At 37.1% G+C, this 18,438-nt stretch overlaps 1 protein-coding gene across 1 annotated transcript; it reads right to left on the reverse strand.

Annotated features, from left to right (window-relative positions):
* Nucleotides 1-4,577: 4,577 nt before the first annotated feature.
* On the reverse strand, nt 4,578-18,406 carry CPSF2 (cleavage and polyadenylation specific factor 2). Its single transcript, XM_084207750.1, has 15 exons — nt 18,361-18,406; nt 17,634-17,819; nt 16,010-16,169; nt 15,822-15,927; nt 14,239-14,368; nt 13,795-13,910; nt 13,045-13,232; nt 12,341-12,631; nt 11,185-11,285; nt 10,651-10,851; nt 9,892-10,044; nt 9,110-9,335; nt 7,127-7,426; nt 6,079-6,213; nt 4,578-5,950 (listed from the first exon to the last, which is right to left on the reverse strand). The coding sequence occupies exons 2-15, from the start codon at nt 17,780-17,782 to the stop codon at nt 5,858-5,860; spliced, it is 2,349 nt and encodes a 782-aa protein (XP_084063876.1). The 5' UTR covers nt 17,783-17,819; nt 18,361-18,406; the 3' UTR covers nt 4,578-5,857.
* Nucleotides 18,407-18,438: the final 32 nt, after the last annotated feature.

Raw genomic sequence — 18,438 nt, forward strand, 5'->3', positions numbered from 1 at the left:
TGGTTTCAGCATAAAACACCAATAAAAGGTAATCTTCAAACTTCTAAGTTATTAATGATCTGCTTTCTTTGCTAGAACTCTGCAATCTAAACTGCCTCACTCCAAATTAGAGTTCTTATTCTTATTTACAGAGTTGTAAAGCACTTGAGTAAATGACTGTGCTGTGTATCACAACATGGTTCAGAACTGGTAAGAAAACTAAAGGAGATTTCTTACAGACAAGGCAACTGAGTTAAGTGACAACTTTAAGAATGTATCAGTAAAACCACCACTTGAGAAATCAATCACTCCAAGAGCTGTTGCTTAACAACTGTGTTGCTTAGAGTGCGTTCTTCACACCTATATATTCCCAAAAACTAATTAGCCACAAACAAAGGAAAAAATAATTTTGGTTGCATGTAAAAATAAAAGCCTTCAACATTTTGAAGATGGATTTTTGTATTTACTTGCAAAAGTTCTGACATTGTTATTGACATTAAATGTTATGCTCTATTTTCTACATCTCAAAAACCAGCAAGGGCATTGGTAGCCAATAGTACACAACATGATGAACACTCTCCAGTGGCTTCCCATGTAATTTTCCAGAGTCTGTTTTACAAAAACTTGTATCAACCTTGAGCCAAGTTCAACAGAAAGTCTGTGGTTTGGATTGCATTATTTTTTAATTGAAATGCCACCATGGCAAATTTCTTTAGAATCATTTGTCAAAAGTAGCTTTTAGAGAAGCTTTCATCACTTCCAAAAAGCTGCATTGAAAATTAAAAATATTTAAGAAAAGCCTGCAGAACTGAAGTAATGTATTTGTTCATTACCAAAATCAGTGACTGCCAGATTGCAGTTACAAACTATGCTTTTTTGGCAGATGCTTAGCTCGTTATCATTCAGCTGTTGAATCACAGATCCAGCTTGCATCACCTAAGAGGATTACACAACAGGCAGGTTTTTACTACTTAAAGCTCATAGAGCAAACTTGTTTCTTCTGACCTTAAGAGTTTGTATGGATCCTTCTCTTCCAGGGAAACAGTTACAGGGCTTACTGAGCTTCTACTAAACAATGCAGGAATGGGGTTGTTTTTTTGATTTTTCACTTCTTATCACAGTGGTAATACATAACCTATCAAAGACAGTAAAATTTGAAGTTCACTGTATGAAACAATCTTGTTTTCCCAAATACTCATAATTATATTCCTCTTCTACCACTGTGAGGAAGTGTTAGAGCTGAAAGGAAGAATCAGTTCGCTTACCACTGAACTGCAACTATTCTGTACTTGCAGGAAACAAGCCATGCAACAAGACTCTCAAAATAAAATGCTGGTGGTACAGGATAGACATGATCTGGCCATGTGCTCTTGCATTGTATCCTGGACTGCATCAAAGCAGTGTGGGCAGCAGAGTAAAGGAGGGGATCTGCCCTCAACTCCAGTCTGGTGAGATCCCACCTGCAGTGCTGCATCCAGCTCTGGGGTCCAGCCCAGGAAGGACCTGGACCTGTTGGAGCAACTGCAGAGGACGGCCACAAAGATGATCAGGGAGCTGGAGCACCTCTCCTGTGAAGGCAGGCTGAGAAAGTTGGGGTCATCTAGCCTGGAAAAGAGAAAGGTCTGGGGAAACCTTAGAGCACCTTCCAGTACTTAAAGATGTTCTACAGGAGAGCAGGAGAGAGACTTTTTATAAGAGCAGGTAATGATAGGACAAGGGGAAATGGCTTTAAACTGAATGAGAGTAGGTTTAGATTAGGTACTTGGAAGAAATTCTTCACTATGAGTGGGGGTAACATACTGGCACAAGTTGCCCAGAGAAGCTGTGGATGGCTCATCTCTGGAAGCGTTCAAGATGGATGGGGCTTTGAGCAACCTGGTCTAGTGAAAGGTGTCCCTGCCCATGGCAGAGCACTGAAACCAGACGATCTTTAAGGCCCCTTCCAAACCAAACCATTCTATGATTCTCTGAGATTTTGATCTTTGTATTATATTTCTTACCCAATCAAAATGAGTCTCGAGAGAAGATAAGACCCAATACTGTTTAAACTATTTTTAAAAATAAATGTCAAAAAGGCAATTTTATAGATTCTTTTGATCTAGTTTCATTATCCCATTTTGAACTACCATTGGTGACTTACACAGTTTTCAGACCAAGAACTACAATTCTGGTTACTCGATACATTTCTTTATCAGATTTGACTGTGAGATCATCTTCCCCAGCACTTCCTTTTCAAAACTATGAAAACATCTCTAAAAGCTATGAAACAGAATATCATGCAACATTCAGATCCCTAAAGTAAGACTACTTTTGACTCAAAATATTTAAGTCATTTTCATGGTTTAGGAATGGTATTCTCCCATTTAGTGTTCTCTCCAAAACACTCCAAACTATGTGCCACTTGTTCACTCCTCCCTTCCCCTCTCCTTCCCCTCTTGGAGCCGAAGAGAATTGGAGTCACAAAAAGTGAAGATCGTGGGTTGAGATAAGACCAATTTACCAGAAACAGCAATGAAATAAGAAAATGAACAGTGACAGCAGCAACATTAATAACAGAAGTGTACGAGGGAAGTGAGCAATTCCCATGTGAATGCTCACCCCTGCCCCAAAGGGAGCCCAACAATACCATACCACTGCCAGGAAGGGACCCCTTACCCATTCTTGGAAAATGACCTGAGGTGGCATGGAATAACCTCAGGGTCCTGGCCATGCCCTTTCTGGCTGCTGCAAAAATCAACCCCGTCCTAGGAAGAACCAAGTTTAAGTGTTTTCCACAGGCAATACACTCCCCTTTACTACCTGAATAGTAATACATCATGCCTTAGCAAAGAAATCTTGATTCTGTACAAAGCAAGTTTTAGGGTACAACCATCTATAATAATTATTCAGATTGGAGGATGGGGAGGAAGCATGGCTCTGCTTGTAAATTCCTAATGAACAGCATTTGACTCCAATTAAAAAGTAGTAGAGATATGGGAAAATCACTACATTTCCAATCAATTTGTAGCAGCAAGTAGATCTCAAATGCTCTCCCAAGACTACTACTCTGACAGAATGCTGGGCATCCTACCTTTCTATTAACAAGGTATTTTGAGAATTGGATCTAGTTACATCTAAATATTGTTGAAGAATGGAGAAGATTGTCACCTTCACCTCCAGCCCATATTGTCAAAGTAAAATGATTAAAAATTAAACTGTCACAATGTTATTTAACTCAGGGTAAAGCTATGTTTTGATAATAGGAACAAAATAACTAAAGCAATAACTAAAGGAGCAAAATACCTGATGCTAGAAATACAATTTTATCATTAGAGACCTTTCCTCTGTCTCCACATACCCTTGTCTCTTCTTATACGAGGAATCTGAACTATCCAGGAGCACTGGAAGGAAATATTTTTAACTGGTGAACACTGAAAGTAGGTTTGAAGTTAATGTTCTTACCCTCACCAACAACAGAGCACAGAATAAGAAATGATACTCTTTGTCACATTTTTACTGCTAATGAAGAAAATGTAGAAGCCTGAAAACACAAGGATCACAGCAGTACTGACATTTTGTGAAGGTAAGGGGAAATCAATCTTTTAGTTCAGATAAAAACTAGAACCAGACTAGTAACTCTGAAAATCACACACAGAAGTTCAATTACTGTCTAAAGCAAACCATAGTTAAGCACTTATCAGGGAACTGACAGCAGAATAGGCAAAATGAATGAGCATTGGCTTCAGATGCACACTGCTTTACAAGCACTGAATGCCCAGCTGAGGAGCACACCTGCCCCACAGCACCAGTGCAGCCTGTGATACATTCTCCACAGACGTCCAGAACTCCAGTCCCAGCACTCAGCTGACTACTTGCACCTTGCAAGTCAGCTTTCTGGATCTGATTTCACACTTCAGCCACATTCATGCTGAACAGACTAAAATAAGAAGCTCTTTTGCTTATACTTGAGTCTTTTCCTCAGTGATAGCACTAATTTGGGATTCTCTGTCAGCACACACTAGAATTTATGGACTGATAACACTAAAATTTTGTGATCTTAGCTGAATTTGCATCAGTAGGTCAGAAAAACAAACAAAACTGATAGAAAGGTTTATGATCACACTGTGCTGTATTTATCCTTTTTTTAAAACAGCACTATTTTGACTTCCTAAGGGGTGTTTTCTTTATTAGTATATTCCATGGAGGTGTATGTGATCCCCTTCCATCCTAAGCCCTCACGGTTAAAGTCCTACAGCCAATACGATTATGTACAAAGGAACTCACTTTATAAAAGTTCACTAGTATAAACAACAGTAGCAATACAATAGTATTCAGCAACAAGTATGCAGCATCATATAGATTTACACAGCATTGCTACAAAACCACAGCATTTCTGTGAAGTTCTGCATGTCAATATAAGGAAATGTCATTTTCCTAGACTGTTAAGAAAAAAACCCACAACACTGAGCTATCTAGGTATTCCTAGATTTTGTGTAAAGAAATACATTCTCACTCAGTATTGTCTTTTCAAGTTTTTTACATTTCTAGTATACAGTTCTACCAAATGTTTAATACAGTCTTCACTTTTAAGCTACTATTTTAAACAGAATAGTCTGCAGATCAAACAGAAATTTTTTGTTGAGAATGAATTGCAAAGTAAATTATCTTTCCATTGATAGCCCACAGGGCTATTTTTTGCCACTTTTTCAAAAGGTTTTATTTAAGCATAACACAAAGAGCATATATTACATTGTTTTATGTAAAAAGCAAACAACCCTCCACTGCCAAAGCTGGTGTTTTACACATGGATAGGGGAGAAAAGGATTAAATAAACTTGAGAGACCATTTGTTTTCATAAGTTAATTTCTGAGAAATTAATGAACTCAAAACTGCGTATATCCTTACCTAAAAGATAAGGTAAATTCCTAGCATCAGCAGCTACAATAAGTCTTGCTGTCATCTAGAACAGAACATGGTACAAAATCATTAAATACATTAAATGAACTCAGATTTCAAGAGAAAAGATCTTCCTGAACTTGGCTCATGGCATGGATAAAGGCTTTAGACTTTGAAAAGTACTAAAATCAGAACATAGAAAAGGTTTTATAATTAGCATAATTTTGCAAGAGCTAGAAGTTACGAATTCTGTAAATTTGCACAGAAGTTACTCTGAAGCATAATTACCGCATTTTAAACTACCTGAAAATATAATCCAATCTTCTTAGAGTAACTGCCTAAGTAATATTTTTATCCTGCAGATTACAATATGAAATGCTGTTTCAGAACAAATCAGTAAGATGGAACAGATAGAGCATTAAGATGCAGCCAGATTAACACTGGGGAAACTTTAAGCAGTCTAGCTTTAAGTGGGCTGTTAATAATATAATTCAACTAACCTCAATTTAAAAACAAAAGAGGGAGACACTTGAGACTGTTCCCCAAATCACACTTACTAAAAAAATACCCCAAGCAACTGAAACCAAAAACAACCACACAGAAACCAAAACGAACAAAGCCAAAGAAACCAAAGCTCTTTATCCAATCTTATTTTAGAACAAAAGAATGACTTTTACATGTTTCGTACTCTTTGACAGGAAATCTGTGAAACCAAAACATGCCCTGACAAACTGAACCTCTCCTGAGAAGCATTCATAGTCATAAACTCATTTATAATGTGTTATGTGGGAGACGCCAAGTTGTAACAGTTTAAGAGTCAACTACATGGAATGTACCAACAGATTTATGAACAAAAACAGTAGCAGTTACTCACATGTTCATTGCAGCTAACTGTTCTTTACGAATTAGGTTTCCCTGTATAAATTAGAAAACTACAAAAAGGACTGGGAGAAACCTCCATTGTCTGTAAAAGTTCAAGTGAAAATACTTTGCAGCACTTTTCTTAGACAATAGCATATTGCTCATATAAAAGGTCTCTTATCCTATAGAAGTCCTGGCAGAGGCAGCCTTCCAATCCAATACGCCCTGTTTCAGTCTGAAACAAAAGACATGTTTCAATTTATTATTGTTACATTAATGAGAGACTTCTTTTATTACTAAAATAATATAAATTACTATGGAAAATACTATTTTTCCAAAGAGGTTAAAACACAGAACACCTACCCTGCGGACAGCCACCAGGTTGTTGCACACAAGCACTCCTCCAACAAATTCAGCTTGTATACCTTCCCGCAAGAGAACCTGCTTGAAGTCGGACAGTCTTGGCTCATTCATAAACACAGACTGATGCCCAAGAACCTTCAAAACAACACACACAATTTTACTGCTTCTATTTAACACCTTCCATTTTTCCAAAGATCTCATTACTGCGTTGGCAGCAATGCGGCCAACGCTACAGGACCCTAAATTGGTTCTATTTCTGTTCACCTGCAGCAGTACATCTTCAGGACAGAAAAGCCTTAGAAGTTACCCATCACAAAAAGCAAAAGGTTTTTCTTTGCTCGCATATTGAAGACAAATACAAAGCTACAATGAAGATCCCTCTTCCAAGCTGCAGTGAGCTGTACTGCTGATCAGTACAGGGCTCTATGATGGTAGCCTTGAATCTGAACAGACTTGGGAGTTGTGTCCACAATTCTCTAGCTCCCTGAACAGACTACATTTAAGACTGTGAAAGCTTAAAAAGTATCTCTAGGATTAAAAGGTACTGAAATAATTCAACAGAAAGATTTATCTCCTAAAATGCAAAGTATTTTAAAAGCTACAGTAAATTTATAGAAAAGATAAATTTAATAAACTCTCAAATCACTACTATAGAAGCAGATGTATGAATGTCAAAGATCTGTATCTCAAGTATATGACGTATCTTCCATAGCATCAACAAAACGTAATAAAATCCTGAAATGACTAACACCAACTGATTTCTCTATCTGCATGTACTAATTACAGATATGAGACACACTAATTAAAATCTTATTTCATAAATATATGGTACTGTTAATGGATGCAAAAGATCATCCTCACTGAAAAGCATAAAAGCTGAACAAAAAACAGCACCAGGTTTAACAAAGAGAAACCCAAACATGAAAACCCAGTTTCAGTTAGGCTTTCATTCGAGTAAGATCACAGTATCAACCTCTAAGCACTAGAAAAAGACAAATGAATACAGAGGTCTTCATAAAAGAAATCCAGAGCAGCATCATTTCTGTACCTCATGAGGTGGCAGAGGTTCCAAAGTAGGAATGATCTCGCTCTCCTCACACATCTCCTTGTCATCGTCACCGAAGAGGCTTTTCATGGCCTTCTGTTGTGCAATCACACTTGAGTCTGAAGAAGGCACGTCCACTTGCATTTCTAAGTCTTCATCTTCCCTCAACTCTCCCTCTTCCAAAATAACTCCAGTATCCACTTTTGAAACCCTCATGTCCAGAACACCATCTATCCAAGCCAACTCTGCATCCTTGGCTTTACAGAACTGAAGAGAGCTGACAAGAGAATCTTTCAACCTGACCTGGGTTGGACAAAAATAAAAGTACTATTAGTTTCATGGAAAATACAGAGTTCTTACTTCAAACTTTAAAGATTAGAAAATTTCTTTTCACCATCTTCCCAGTTGGTTTGCACTCTTATGGAGAGAAAGGATGGAACTGGTATCGCTAAGGCAAGATACTTTAAAATTTAATATCTAATACTCATATCATAACTTAAAAAGCAGCAGAGATGAACACCTTTCTCATCTTTGGCTAAAATTATAAAAGAACCTATTGAACTGCAAACTTGACTTAAATTTACAGCAAGAGCAATAATTTCTTTTTAAAAACCAGAAACCTTTTTTGCAGCCAAGTTGTTCCTCAGTTGGTCTTAGCAAATTCAGAGGAAGTTTCTATAGATACATTTAGGTTACTGATGAATAGTTCAAAATTTCAACCCTCCAAAAAAAATTATAATTACTATTTTGTTGTAAGAAAAAATGTTGTAAATATGAGAATTTTAAGTGCCCTTACCCTGATTTGTCTGGCAGACTCTGGGACTTTAATCCTTTAAATAAAGCTCTACACTCAGAGATTGTTATCCACATTAGAAGGTCCATGATTCCCACAGTGCAATCAAGGCTGCAACCATGTGAAAAAACCACCAGCTACCCACCCATGTGCAGCACAACCCGCTCAAATGACACTGCGACACTGACACTTCACTCACATCTATTATTTTCAAATTCAACATCACCACTGCGCTTCTCCTGGGTCATTTCTTACACACTAGCAACTCTCATAGTCTTAAAAAACAAAAACATCCCAACAACCAACAAACCACATGCAGAAAACATGTTGTTTTAAGGCTGCCATAACTAGATGATTTTTAATAACTGGAATTTTCTACTTTCTTGAAGATACCAGATTTTTCTCTGGAAAGAAACAGAAGGACCTCTTTCAACAATTCTACTGATGTTTTTCTATTGACTTTAAAAGAACAAAGGAATAAAGAACTACTGCAAAGAGTGTTTGTGAGACACTTCCCTCGAAACAACTTCAAAAATTAAACTGGGAGCATACACAATTTTCACGTAATTCACACAGGCTATCCCAGCTTTCTTATTTAGAACTTAATATATTGCATTTAATTTTCATGGCTAACACACAGCAATACATAATCATAACCTTACTTTCCAAGAATCATCACATTAAGTTTTTGGGGGGTATGGGTATCTTATTTGTTTTATCATTAACTTGCTCCTAATTTTACATGTTCACTCTTAGGTACTATTTAAGTATGAAGCATTTTTTTATTCTAGCTCTTTAAGGCTCCATTTGAGATTCCAAAGAGACTCCTGAATTGCAGCTAGTATACAATAGTATTCTAAATATAGGCATTATAAATTTGTAAATACTTCAATAAAGCAAACTGATGCCCCCGTGGAAAACAAATGTGCAAAATTGCCTTTTGCACTTCAGGTAAAAAACCCACTGATATCACATTCAAGTTTTCAAATGCTTATGAATAATAAGGCTCAGAAGACTGCTTATCTAAACATAGAAAAACACAACTAATGCCTCAATCACACAAAACTAATTGAACTCACATGTGGTATCACCTCTCCTCTCCCAAAGAACAGAGGACAAATTACATTCTGCTCATACAGCTCTACTACAGTCCACAGTAGTTGTTACACAATTAAAAAATTCCAGAACCTCACCTGGTAAATGTGAGTTTCACTTGTAGCATCTACAGTTTCATGAAGTTTGGGCATGTAAACTTTAATATCTTTTCCACCAAAAGCTCTGCAACATTCTGCAAGGTCCTGACTGGCCTCAGGTGGTCCATGGACAATCACCAGTTGTCTTGGTTTCATTTGGTTAATAATTTTTTTAATTGAGTCCCCATCTGAACGTCCTTCATAGTCAATGTATGTAACTCTGGCTCTAGTTTGAATTAAAAACCCGACAATAATATGTTTTAGTTTCAAAGATTAAACTTTTGAGTGTTCCAAAATACCTCATTAAGATATTTTTTAATAGTTGTACATCAACAAAAGCTGTGAACACAAGGTATATTATGGATCTGTAAAATACAGTTGTCAAATATTAGCATGTGTGTATTTAACACTATACATTCACAAAATTCACTTACATAGTTATCAAAAAAATAAGTTATCCATTAAGTAAGCATATTTGAATATGTTATCCTTTTAACAAAACATACTTAAGCATCTATGTTAACATGCTACTGTAGCATTTCTTCTATCTCTTCCAGTTGCCTCCATAAGACAAGAAACAAAACAAATTTTTTAAGAGTGGGGACCTGTAAGACTGTTCTGCACTCCCAGAAAGACTAGTAAAATACAACTTAGCATGGGGAAAAAAATAAACAAAAATCTAGTACTTTCCCACTTTCTTAAATCCAAGCTAACCTTTTACCCAATTTGCACTGTACCCATGCTACTGTTCTAGTAGAATCGAGAAGAACAAAGTCACTCACTTAATTTCCATGGATTCTGTTGCAGAAATACATTTGGTAGGAACATCTGATAAATCCTGGTCCATAGGCTCCTCTCCATTTGTCAAACCAGACTCTAATTTGCTTTTTTCTTCTTCTGTTGCTTGAAGCTCTGGAACTAGGAAATCCTCAGGTCTAAGGAATGAAAGGTATTTTGCTTTTTAGAGTAAAACCAAAGCACTACCTAACATTAAAACAAACAGTGCTGATTATTACTACTAAGATTTTTTTGTAACTGCTATTGCCAGCAACTTTACTACACCTGCCAAATATTACCGTACTTGAACAGAGCTGATTTGGAAAATAGGACCTTCCTATCTTAAAAATGAACTTGAATAACTTAGGAAACACTAGCAAATTGAGAGTTTCTAGCAAGTATTCCTTATGCAAAGCTGACAAATATCACTGAATTTTGTTAGGATGAATAGTGTTTTCTCACCTGACAAATTTAACATTAAGTGAAATTTAAAGCAGAAGAAAGTCAGGTTAAAATAATTTAAAATCTTCTATCTCAAAAGATTTAAAAAAAAAGCCTAGAGTGAAAATACATCCTAAGAGGTGTGAACACAAGTAAAAGACCAGCACTCTGCAGCTTCAATCCTTATCATAAGCTTTCTCTAAGACTTAGCAGTTTGAAGACCATATAGCAATGCTGCAAAAGAGACAGAATGGTGAATTTAATTCCTTCTAGTTTTTGATTATTTCATAACTACTATGTGAGTATACATTACCACCACATACTTGATAATTTCACCATATTCATCCCATTTAATTCTTTCTTCAGGAGCTGGAAACATTGGATAAGATTTTTTTGCCTGTTTGAAGAAGCTTCCTTTCCGGCTACCTTCACCTTTCATCATCAAATCATGTTTGGTCTTATGTAAAGTTGGCTGATCAATATCCTCTTCAGCATCACTCTCATCACTGGAATCAATATCTGCCCTGAAATGACATTCCAAAAACACCTAGCACTTTTTTTTTCTTCAGGTTTCATATAACATAAACACACTGACTAGAAAATAACAGTTGACATAACACTAACCAAGGCCAAGGGCAGTTTATGTATCTGAGAAAGAGCTCGCAGTTAAATGGCAGAGGAAACTGGGTCTATCGGGACAACAGATTAAAGACAACCACTCCTGATTCCTCAGGACCCTCAGACAAGGCTACTGAAACTCTTAATTCTCATTTAGGCCTGAAAAGAACTGAAGGCGCAGAATAATCACAAAGAAATCTCAACTCTGATCATAACAGCAGAATGAGCAACATACTTACTCTTTAGACTGCTCTAACTTCTTAGCTGCCTCTTTCTTTAGTTTTTCCTTTTCTAGGTATTCTTCAAGTTCTTTTCCTTCCAACTTGACACGTTTTCTCAACTGCAGATGGAATTAAAATTAATGTTATTGTGAGCAGCTGACACAACTTCAATACTTCTCCTATATGCTGCTGACAAGAATATTTATCCTTGGGCACCAAGGGCAAGTATAAATTGTATGTCACATACAATTCAAGACTATGGCAAAAATGTGGTACCTTGACATCATGATAGTGTCAATTTGTAAAGTCTACTTTAAATGAAAGCATTTCTAAAAATATTAAAATCAATTAAGCTTTCCAAAAATAAGTGAAGGCAAATACTCTTAGATGAGCAGTGGATTTTTAGTTTTTTTATCACTAACATAAAACCAGAAGAAGCTAGCAAATTCATACTAGCTGGCAAAACAATGGTAGATTTTGTTTGTTGTTTTCCGAGTACAGCTCACTTTTAATAAACTGAATTCTAGTAATAATCTAATACTATAATTCAATGATTTTGAACCAATCTAAAACCAAAACAAAGCTGCATCATCAGTGTTGAAATTATCACTGCAATCACAGGGGACTTCCATAAATTAACAATGTGCACCAGAAAGAAGCAGACACAGGTGTACAGATTATTGAAAACAATTTGAAAGCATGAATAGCAATTCATTATCTCCTAATTTCCAGCATTTGCTTATCCTTCTAATCCTGTTGGGATATATTATACTAATTTGACTTGATTCTCCCCTCATCCAAACCAGAAGAATTTTTCAGCAAGCCTAACCCATCATATGTAGTGATCTGTATATCAGCTGCAAGCAGACTTTTTTCTATTATAATAGAAACACAAAGGAACAAGTTGTCTAAGAATAAATAATTAAAAGGAACTTCATGCTCAGCTCTATTAATTTTGCCATGCCGTGAAAAAGCATTTTGCAGTTCTCAGTAGGAGACCTATTTTTATGTAAATTTATCCACAATCTGATAAATATGCAACATACTGATTTCAGGTTTCTTTCCACCACTAGAAGCATTTCCAGAATATCAAAAGGCAAACCACGTTCAATTTTGCCCACACGACCCCAGATGGCCCACAATAAGAACCTGGAGCTATAGAGACAACTCTTACCTCAATATCTATAACTTTTTCAGAAGGATTATCTATCAGGAATCGTGCTAATGTTCCAGGTGTAGTGCGATAAGTTAAAATTATAGAGTTTTTGGAATCCTGGCACCACTGAATGAAAAGATCTCTAGAAAACCCACACTCCAAGTCAGGCTGACTGGCAAGAACAACTTTAGGACTAGGCACTCGAGCCAGATCAGACAGACTGTGACATAAGGAGAGATGGCGGAACTGAAAAGGGTTGTTTCTCTTGTCTTCAAAGCACCTCATCAACTTGTCACTCATCCATTCAACCTAAAATACATATTAGAGGAAGTTATCGACACAAATACAAGTTGTTCAACAGTACAAGCCTCATATGAAGTGCAGGATGCAACATAGCCATGATTAGTTCAGTATTTCTCAGCAGGCATAGAAATAATGTTGAGCATAACCAACACCGAAACAAGTACTTTAAAGTTCTCTTTTTTAACAACTATAAACTATACTAACAAGTCTTACTGTAAAGACAGAAATCAGTATCAAGAAACATGCCCACTGTCACAACTGGACACTGTGTTATTTGATCAAAAGAGCCGAGACACAAACATGCACTACAGAATAAGGACATTCCCCCAGTATTTTTCAATTTTTTATCATTAAAAAGAAAAGCTTTTGCATAAATGTTCCTTTACTCTCCATAATTGGATTTTTAAATCAAAACAAACCTGTGATTTAGAGAACTCCACTACATTGTAGCTGACATTATTCAAAAGTGCAAGGGAGTAGACCCCCAATCCTGCATCTTTTGTTCTCCAGATCTGATCAAGAAGCTGAGCAAGTTCCAGAACTCTGCCTGCTGTATCCACAGCTATTAATACATTTCCATCACCTCGTAATGTCTCCAAAACATTAGCTAGGAAGAATTAAAAACAAAACAAAAACCTACTTATACTTTGAACCAAAGTTTGTGCTGTAGCTTGGATTTTTTTTAATCACACTAGCAATCACATTCAAAAGTATACTGAACACAGAAACAAACGAAATTTCAAAAGAGATAAAAATCCACACTTTCACCAAAATTAAAGGGAGCTGGAGTTTTCTCAGTAGCTCTGAAGATCTCTCTGCCTTGGTATTTCTTCCTTTTGTTTGTTTTTTTTGTTTGTTTGTTTGTTTTTAAATAAAAACCAACAGAAAATGGAGTTTAAAAAAAGAAAGGGCTGAGGAACATAATTTAAAAATCCCTGAAGAGATTTAAGGATACTGGGTAAAATACACAGCTTTCAAATACAGTTCATTGTTGCTAGGAAAACATTTAACTCACAGGATCAGTATCATCAGAAAATAGTAATTCAAAACTTGTTACATTTTAATAAGGGTTCTTAAGTTTAAATGCTAATGAATTTCTCATAGAAAAATAATTTATAGTGGCTAATAAATCACATTACTGATATTTTTGAAGTCCAAACAATACATACTCAGCAGCTGTTCATCCCTTTGCTTCCTCCTGGGTTGTACATAAGTAGCATTAAATGAATCTGTAATAAGCAATGAAGGCCTGCTCAACATTTCCAAGGAACATCCATTCAGATGGCTGTGGAAAAAAGGAAAAATCTCACTTTTTTGCATTTCTATTTTACAAGAAAAAATAAGACAGCTAGATTCCAGATATCTGCATGTACAGAAACCAAACTACTCAGCTGCTGAATGCTTCCTGCTTCAAATTTACAAAAAAATTAAAATGAATAGAATAAAGAAACCCAGAGCTGATGCTTGCTTCAAACTGATTAATCTGGATGCAAATTAAATTAGTGGTCTTATTAGAACTGGAGATGCACTTCTGCTTCCACACCTCTTTATCAACCACTACATGATACACATCTAACACAGCTAAGAACTATACATTACTATGTTGAACTTACATCTCCCTCTTGTGGTTGAAATCAACGGCATAAACAATTTCTTCCTCCCCATCCTTAACAATCTTCCAAATTGTGCCTCCTATCATGTGACCAGCTGGCAATGGCGTGATTGACAAACCATGTCCTTTACCTACAAAGGTTTTCAGCATTTTAGGTAGATTGCACATATTAAAATCCATTTTTCTGAGCAAGACATAGTAATTTAAACAACTGAATACCCAAATTACCACTGAGAAAAAAAATGAAAAAGCAGTAATATCTGTCCTTCCTGTCTCAGCAGTAATGTCAAAATATTTTGCAATTCACTTTTCTATTTCCTCCAGAATAAAGAAACTAAAGCAAAGATCACTTCTTCCCTCCACCTCCCACTGGCACTCAGAGCTGCTCTAACTACGGACATAAACAACAGTAAATGATATGAAAAACATATCATAAGAAAGCAAGCACAACGATGAAAGCCAGGAACCTCTCTGGGGCAACACTAAATGTTTACTATAGCATTCACTTCTGGGGTACTTGGGAAAACTTATATAAATTACACCATCTGGAAGCTTTCCAGAATGACAAACACACAAGTTAAACCACAGCAGAAAAGGTGTTCATGTGCTGCAGTCAGGGATAACAGAACTTTTCAGCACCTGATGCCTTTTTCAAATGCACTGTTGCTCCCTGTCATCGATACCAGCCTGTATGTTCGTCAGATTAAAATGAGACTACCCACAACCATTACTCACTGACTCTGCTGCATTAAATGCACAGTAATAATTAAACATATATTATCTTCTTAAAAGCCTCCATCGAGTCTTTTCAAATCACCTCCAATAAATAGAAAAGAAGTTGGTTGTTTTTTAAAAAAGTTGTATGATAAAATTGCTCTTGAGACGTAAAAATTGTCAGGGCAGACATAGCCTTGCTACAATTATCTCAAAAAGGAGCCAGCAGCCTTTCAAGGACAACATCCTCTATTTTCCAAATAAGAAGTCAAGTCTTTTGGCAGCACTATTCATGAGCCTGTAAAATACTGCACTTCAGAGACTGGTGGTCAGCCTGTACGTGTCTCTGTTCAAGAAGAGAGTTTTTAATTTATTCTGATCTTTACATTCAACACGAGTGGAAAGCTGCTGCTTGTCACAGGTCCCAGCAACATGCTACACTGAGTATGATCTGAGTCACTGAAGATCTCCCCATTAAATCCTGCACATGCTGTAACTTCATCTCTGCAACCTGCTCTACAAAGCTTTCCCTTGCGCTACTGCTTATGGAGAGTTCTGAGCTATCTGCTGCTAGAGGTAAGTAAATACTTCTAATAGACATCAGTAGATTCCAAGAGAAGTCCAAGAAAACACAAAAGAGAAACAAACATCTAAACCTTCTTTGGCATGACCCCCTCTGCATTAAGTGAAAATTCTATCCGTTTCTAGATACAATTTCAATTGATACAGACTGACACGAGGCTAATGAATTCAGCACTGCAAAACACACAGTATTTTAAAACTCAGTCCCTTCAGAAAGTTACTTGGACTCCTAACTGCTCTGTTGCCTTTACTAGAAGTAATTTCTTGAGGTTTTGGTGACAACTTTACCTTTTAAGTTCACAATCTGAGAAAACTTCAGCTGTTGTATCTTATCAAAGGCTGCATCTACATCATCCAATGTAAAGAGTGTGAAATCTTCAGTATTATGGCGGGACTAAAACAAACAAAGAGGTACAGAGCATTCAAACACTCCACCATCAAAGATGTTGTGTATGAAAGTATCAACTTAAACATACCTGGTAGAGATCATACATAAACATCTGTCCCATTTTATATACAGGAATTGTTGCATAAATGGCACAATTCAATCCCATTTTTCCAACTGCATATGGAAGTGCACCAAGGTGTAGAGGGTCAGGGTGGGAAAGAAGAACAGCATCAACCTGGTGTACATGCCTATAAAAAGAGGGCCAACAAAAGCCATTGAAAGGAGCTCTGTATGGTTTTGTATATCTCCTGCTAGGGCTGTTTTGAGAATACACACACAGTCTGAATGCCAAACAATGAAACTTAAACCCTTAAAGAATTGGGACAGTTTTAAGAATCATAATTAAAACTTACAGGTGTTTCCTAATGTTCAAGTACTTAAAAACACAAGTGATTTCAGGAGTGATTTCAGAAAGCATTACTTTAAGATCTGAAGATGTAAGTTTCACATCAAACTCCTGATGAGAAAGACCTCAGTATGTAAGTGGACACTAGAAAGTAAATTAACTGAGGGACCAAGAACATTTTATTTACCCCAAAACAGACTGCAACTTTTCTTCTGATGAGAGTGACCAAGTAACAGGACCAAAGACACAACAATCCTCAAGCTGATAAGGATAAATCAAAATATATTTCTTTAAATATAGATAAGATCAAACATATCATTTAAGAAAAGTAGCATATCAGCTTGGGGAATTTTATTACTCTTAAAAACATTAGTATTTACTTGCAAAGTGTTGCATAAAATTAGAACTCAGATTAAAATCTTTCTACATATCATAACTGAAAAACTTGAGGGCATAAAACACATGTAACAAAAATACTAGCTGGACTCACAACTTTTTGTTCCCTTGCATAGTAAGTGGGGCACACACATTCTTCTCAATGGCTGTTATGATAAAGGGAATTTTATCTGATCACCTCTTAGATAAGACACTTGCAAAATTTTATAAATTATCCTCAGTACCTAACAATCCTCACTTAAAAAATTTTAAACACTGCAAGTGTGTCAATGCTACAAAACTAGAATCAAAAAGCTCAGTTTCTTTCCCAAATTTCCATGTCTCGGTCCTAACTTGGCAATCAGCACAGCTCCTTGCTGTACACCTGAAGAAGTTCAATATTGAAGCCTAAATGAACTTTGGTTTGTGGGGTTTTTTCCCTTTGCAGGGCTGGTATCCTGACAGAAGGTGTTTTCCTGACAGTCGATTCAACTGGAAATAAGAGTCAAGAGTTGAACTGCTTTGTATTCAGCCTACATGCAGGAAGACTTTCTCTCCTATTTAAAACTTAGTTAACTATTCTAAGTTAGTTGAGAGTTAAGGTCAGTCTCCCCTAGACTGTGTCACGTTTATGATAATAAAAACCAAATAAATCATCCAAGCCAAAACAAAAACTGAACAGTTTGAGAATTACAGTTAAGAGACACAACTCACTGGACTGACAAGAAAAATGTCCCAAGTTTTTGCAGGAAATGTTTCAGCAGTGTGAGTCCCTTCATGTAAAATATAAACAAAACAAAAAAAAAAACAAAAAAAAGAACAATTTTTCATTTAGCAACACCATACATTATACCACTGCATGGAATTTTGAAAACTTTCAAGACAGACCAAGCCCTATTTTAAAAATAGGTGTATGAACTGAACTACTTACTTCCTCAGAGAATCAATAATATCCATAGAAAAGTTTTCATCCCAGCCACAGTCCAAAAGAAAACGAAACTCATCTACTTGCAAAAGATAGCAGAGGGCAGATTCCTCCTGCACCCCCGAGAGCGTAGTCAACTTGATAATCGATGTCATTTTCCTCTCCAAGTGTTTAATCTCCAAAAGAACTAATCTGAATGGGGGACAAAATGTTTCGTTGACTGACACAAAGAAAAATTTCATTTACTTAGATCTAGCTTCACATATTCCTGAAAAATATGCAGGCTAACGGTGTTAATAATGTTCAATACAGCTGCTCGATACCAATTAAGTCTCCGATATTAACATTCTACTCTTGCAGGTCTTATTAGAACGAGATGGGGTAATTTTCTACAATATACATTAAAAACAATGCTTAAAAGGATCCCTAGGAGCAGCGCAGTTAAGAGCAGCTCCACGGAGCTGGATGGGGGCACCACGAGATGGCACATCCAGAGACGCGACCCCTCAAAGCCAGGGCCTGCCCGACCAGGGACACAGCGCGGGGCGGGCCGGGGGCGCTGCGCGGGGGCTCCGGGGCTCCAGCGCCCCACCGGGCCCCGGCGCCCGGGCCTGCGCCCAGGCCTGGCCTCTCCACGGGCGGGGACGGGGTCATGGGGGCGAGCCCTGCACCCACTCCGGTCCGAGACGAGGAGATCAAGGGGTAGAGGAGGATGATGTGAAAGAGCCGATACCTGCCGCCCTCAACCACCCCCAGCCCGCGCCGTGCTCGCCGCCATCTTGCGGGCGGCGGGAAGGAGGGGCAGCCGGCG

Source organism: Fringilla coelebs, assembly GCF_963513975.1.
Source record: "Fringilla coelebs genome assembly, chromosome: 6".
In the NCBI taxonomy this organism is placed as follows: Eukaryota; Metazoa; Chordata; class Aves; order Passeriformes; family Fringillidae; genus Fringilla; species Fringilla coelebs.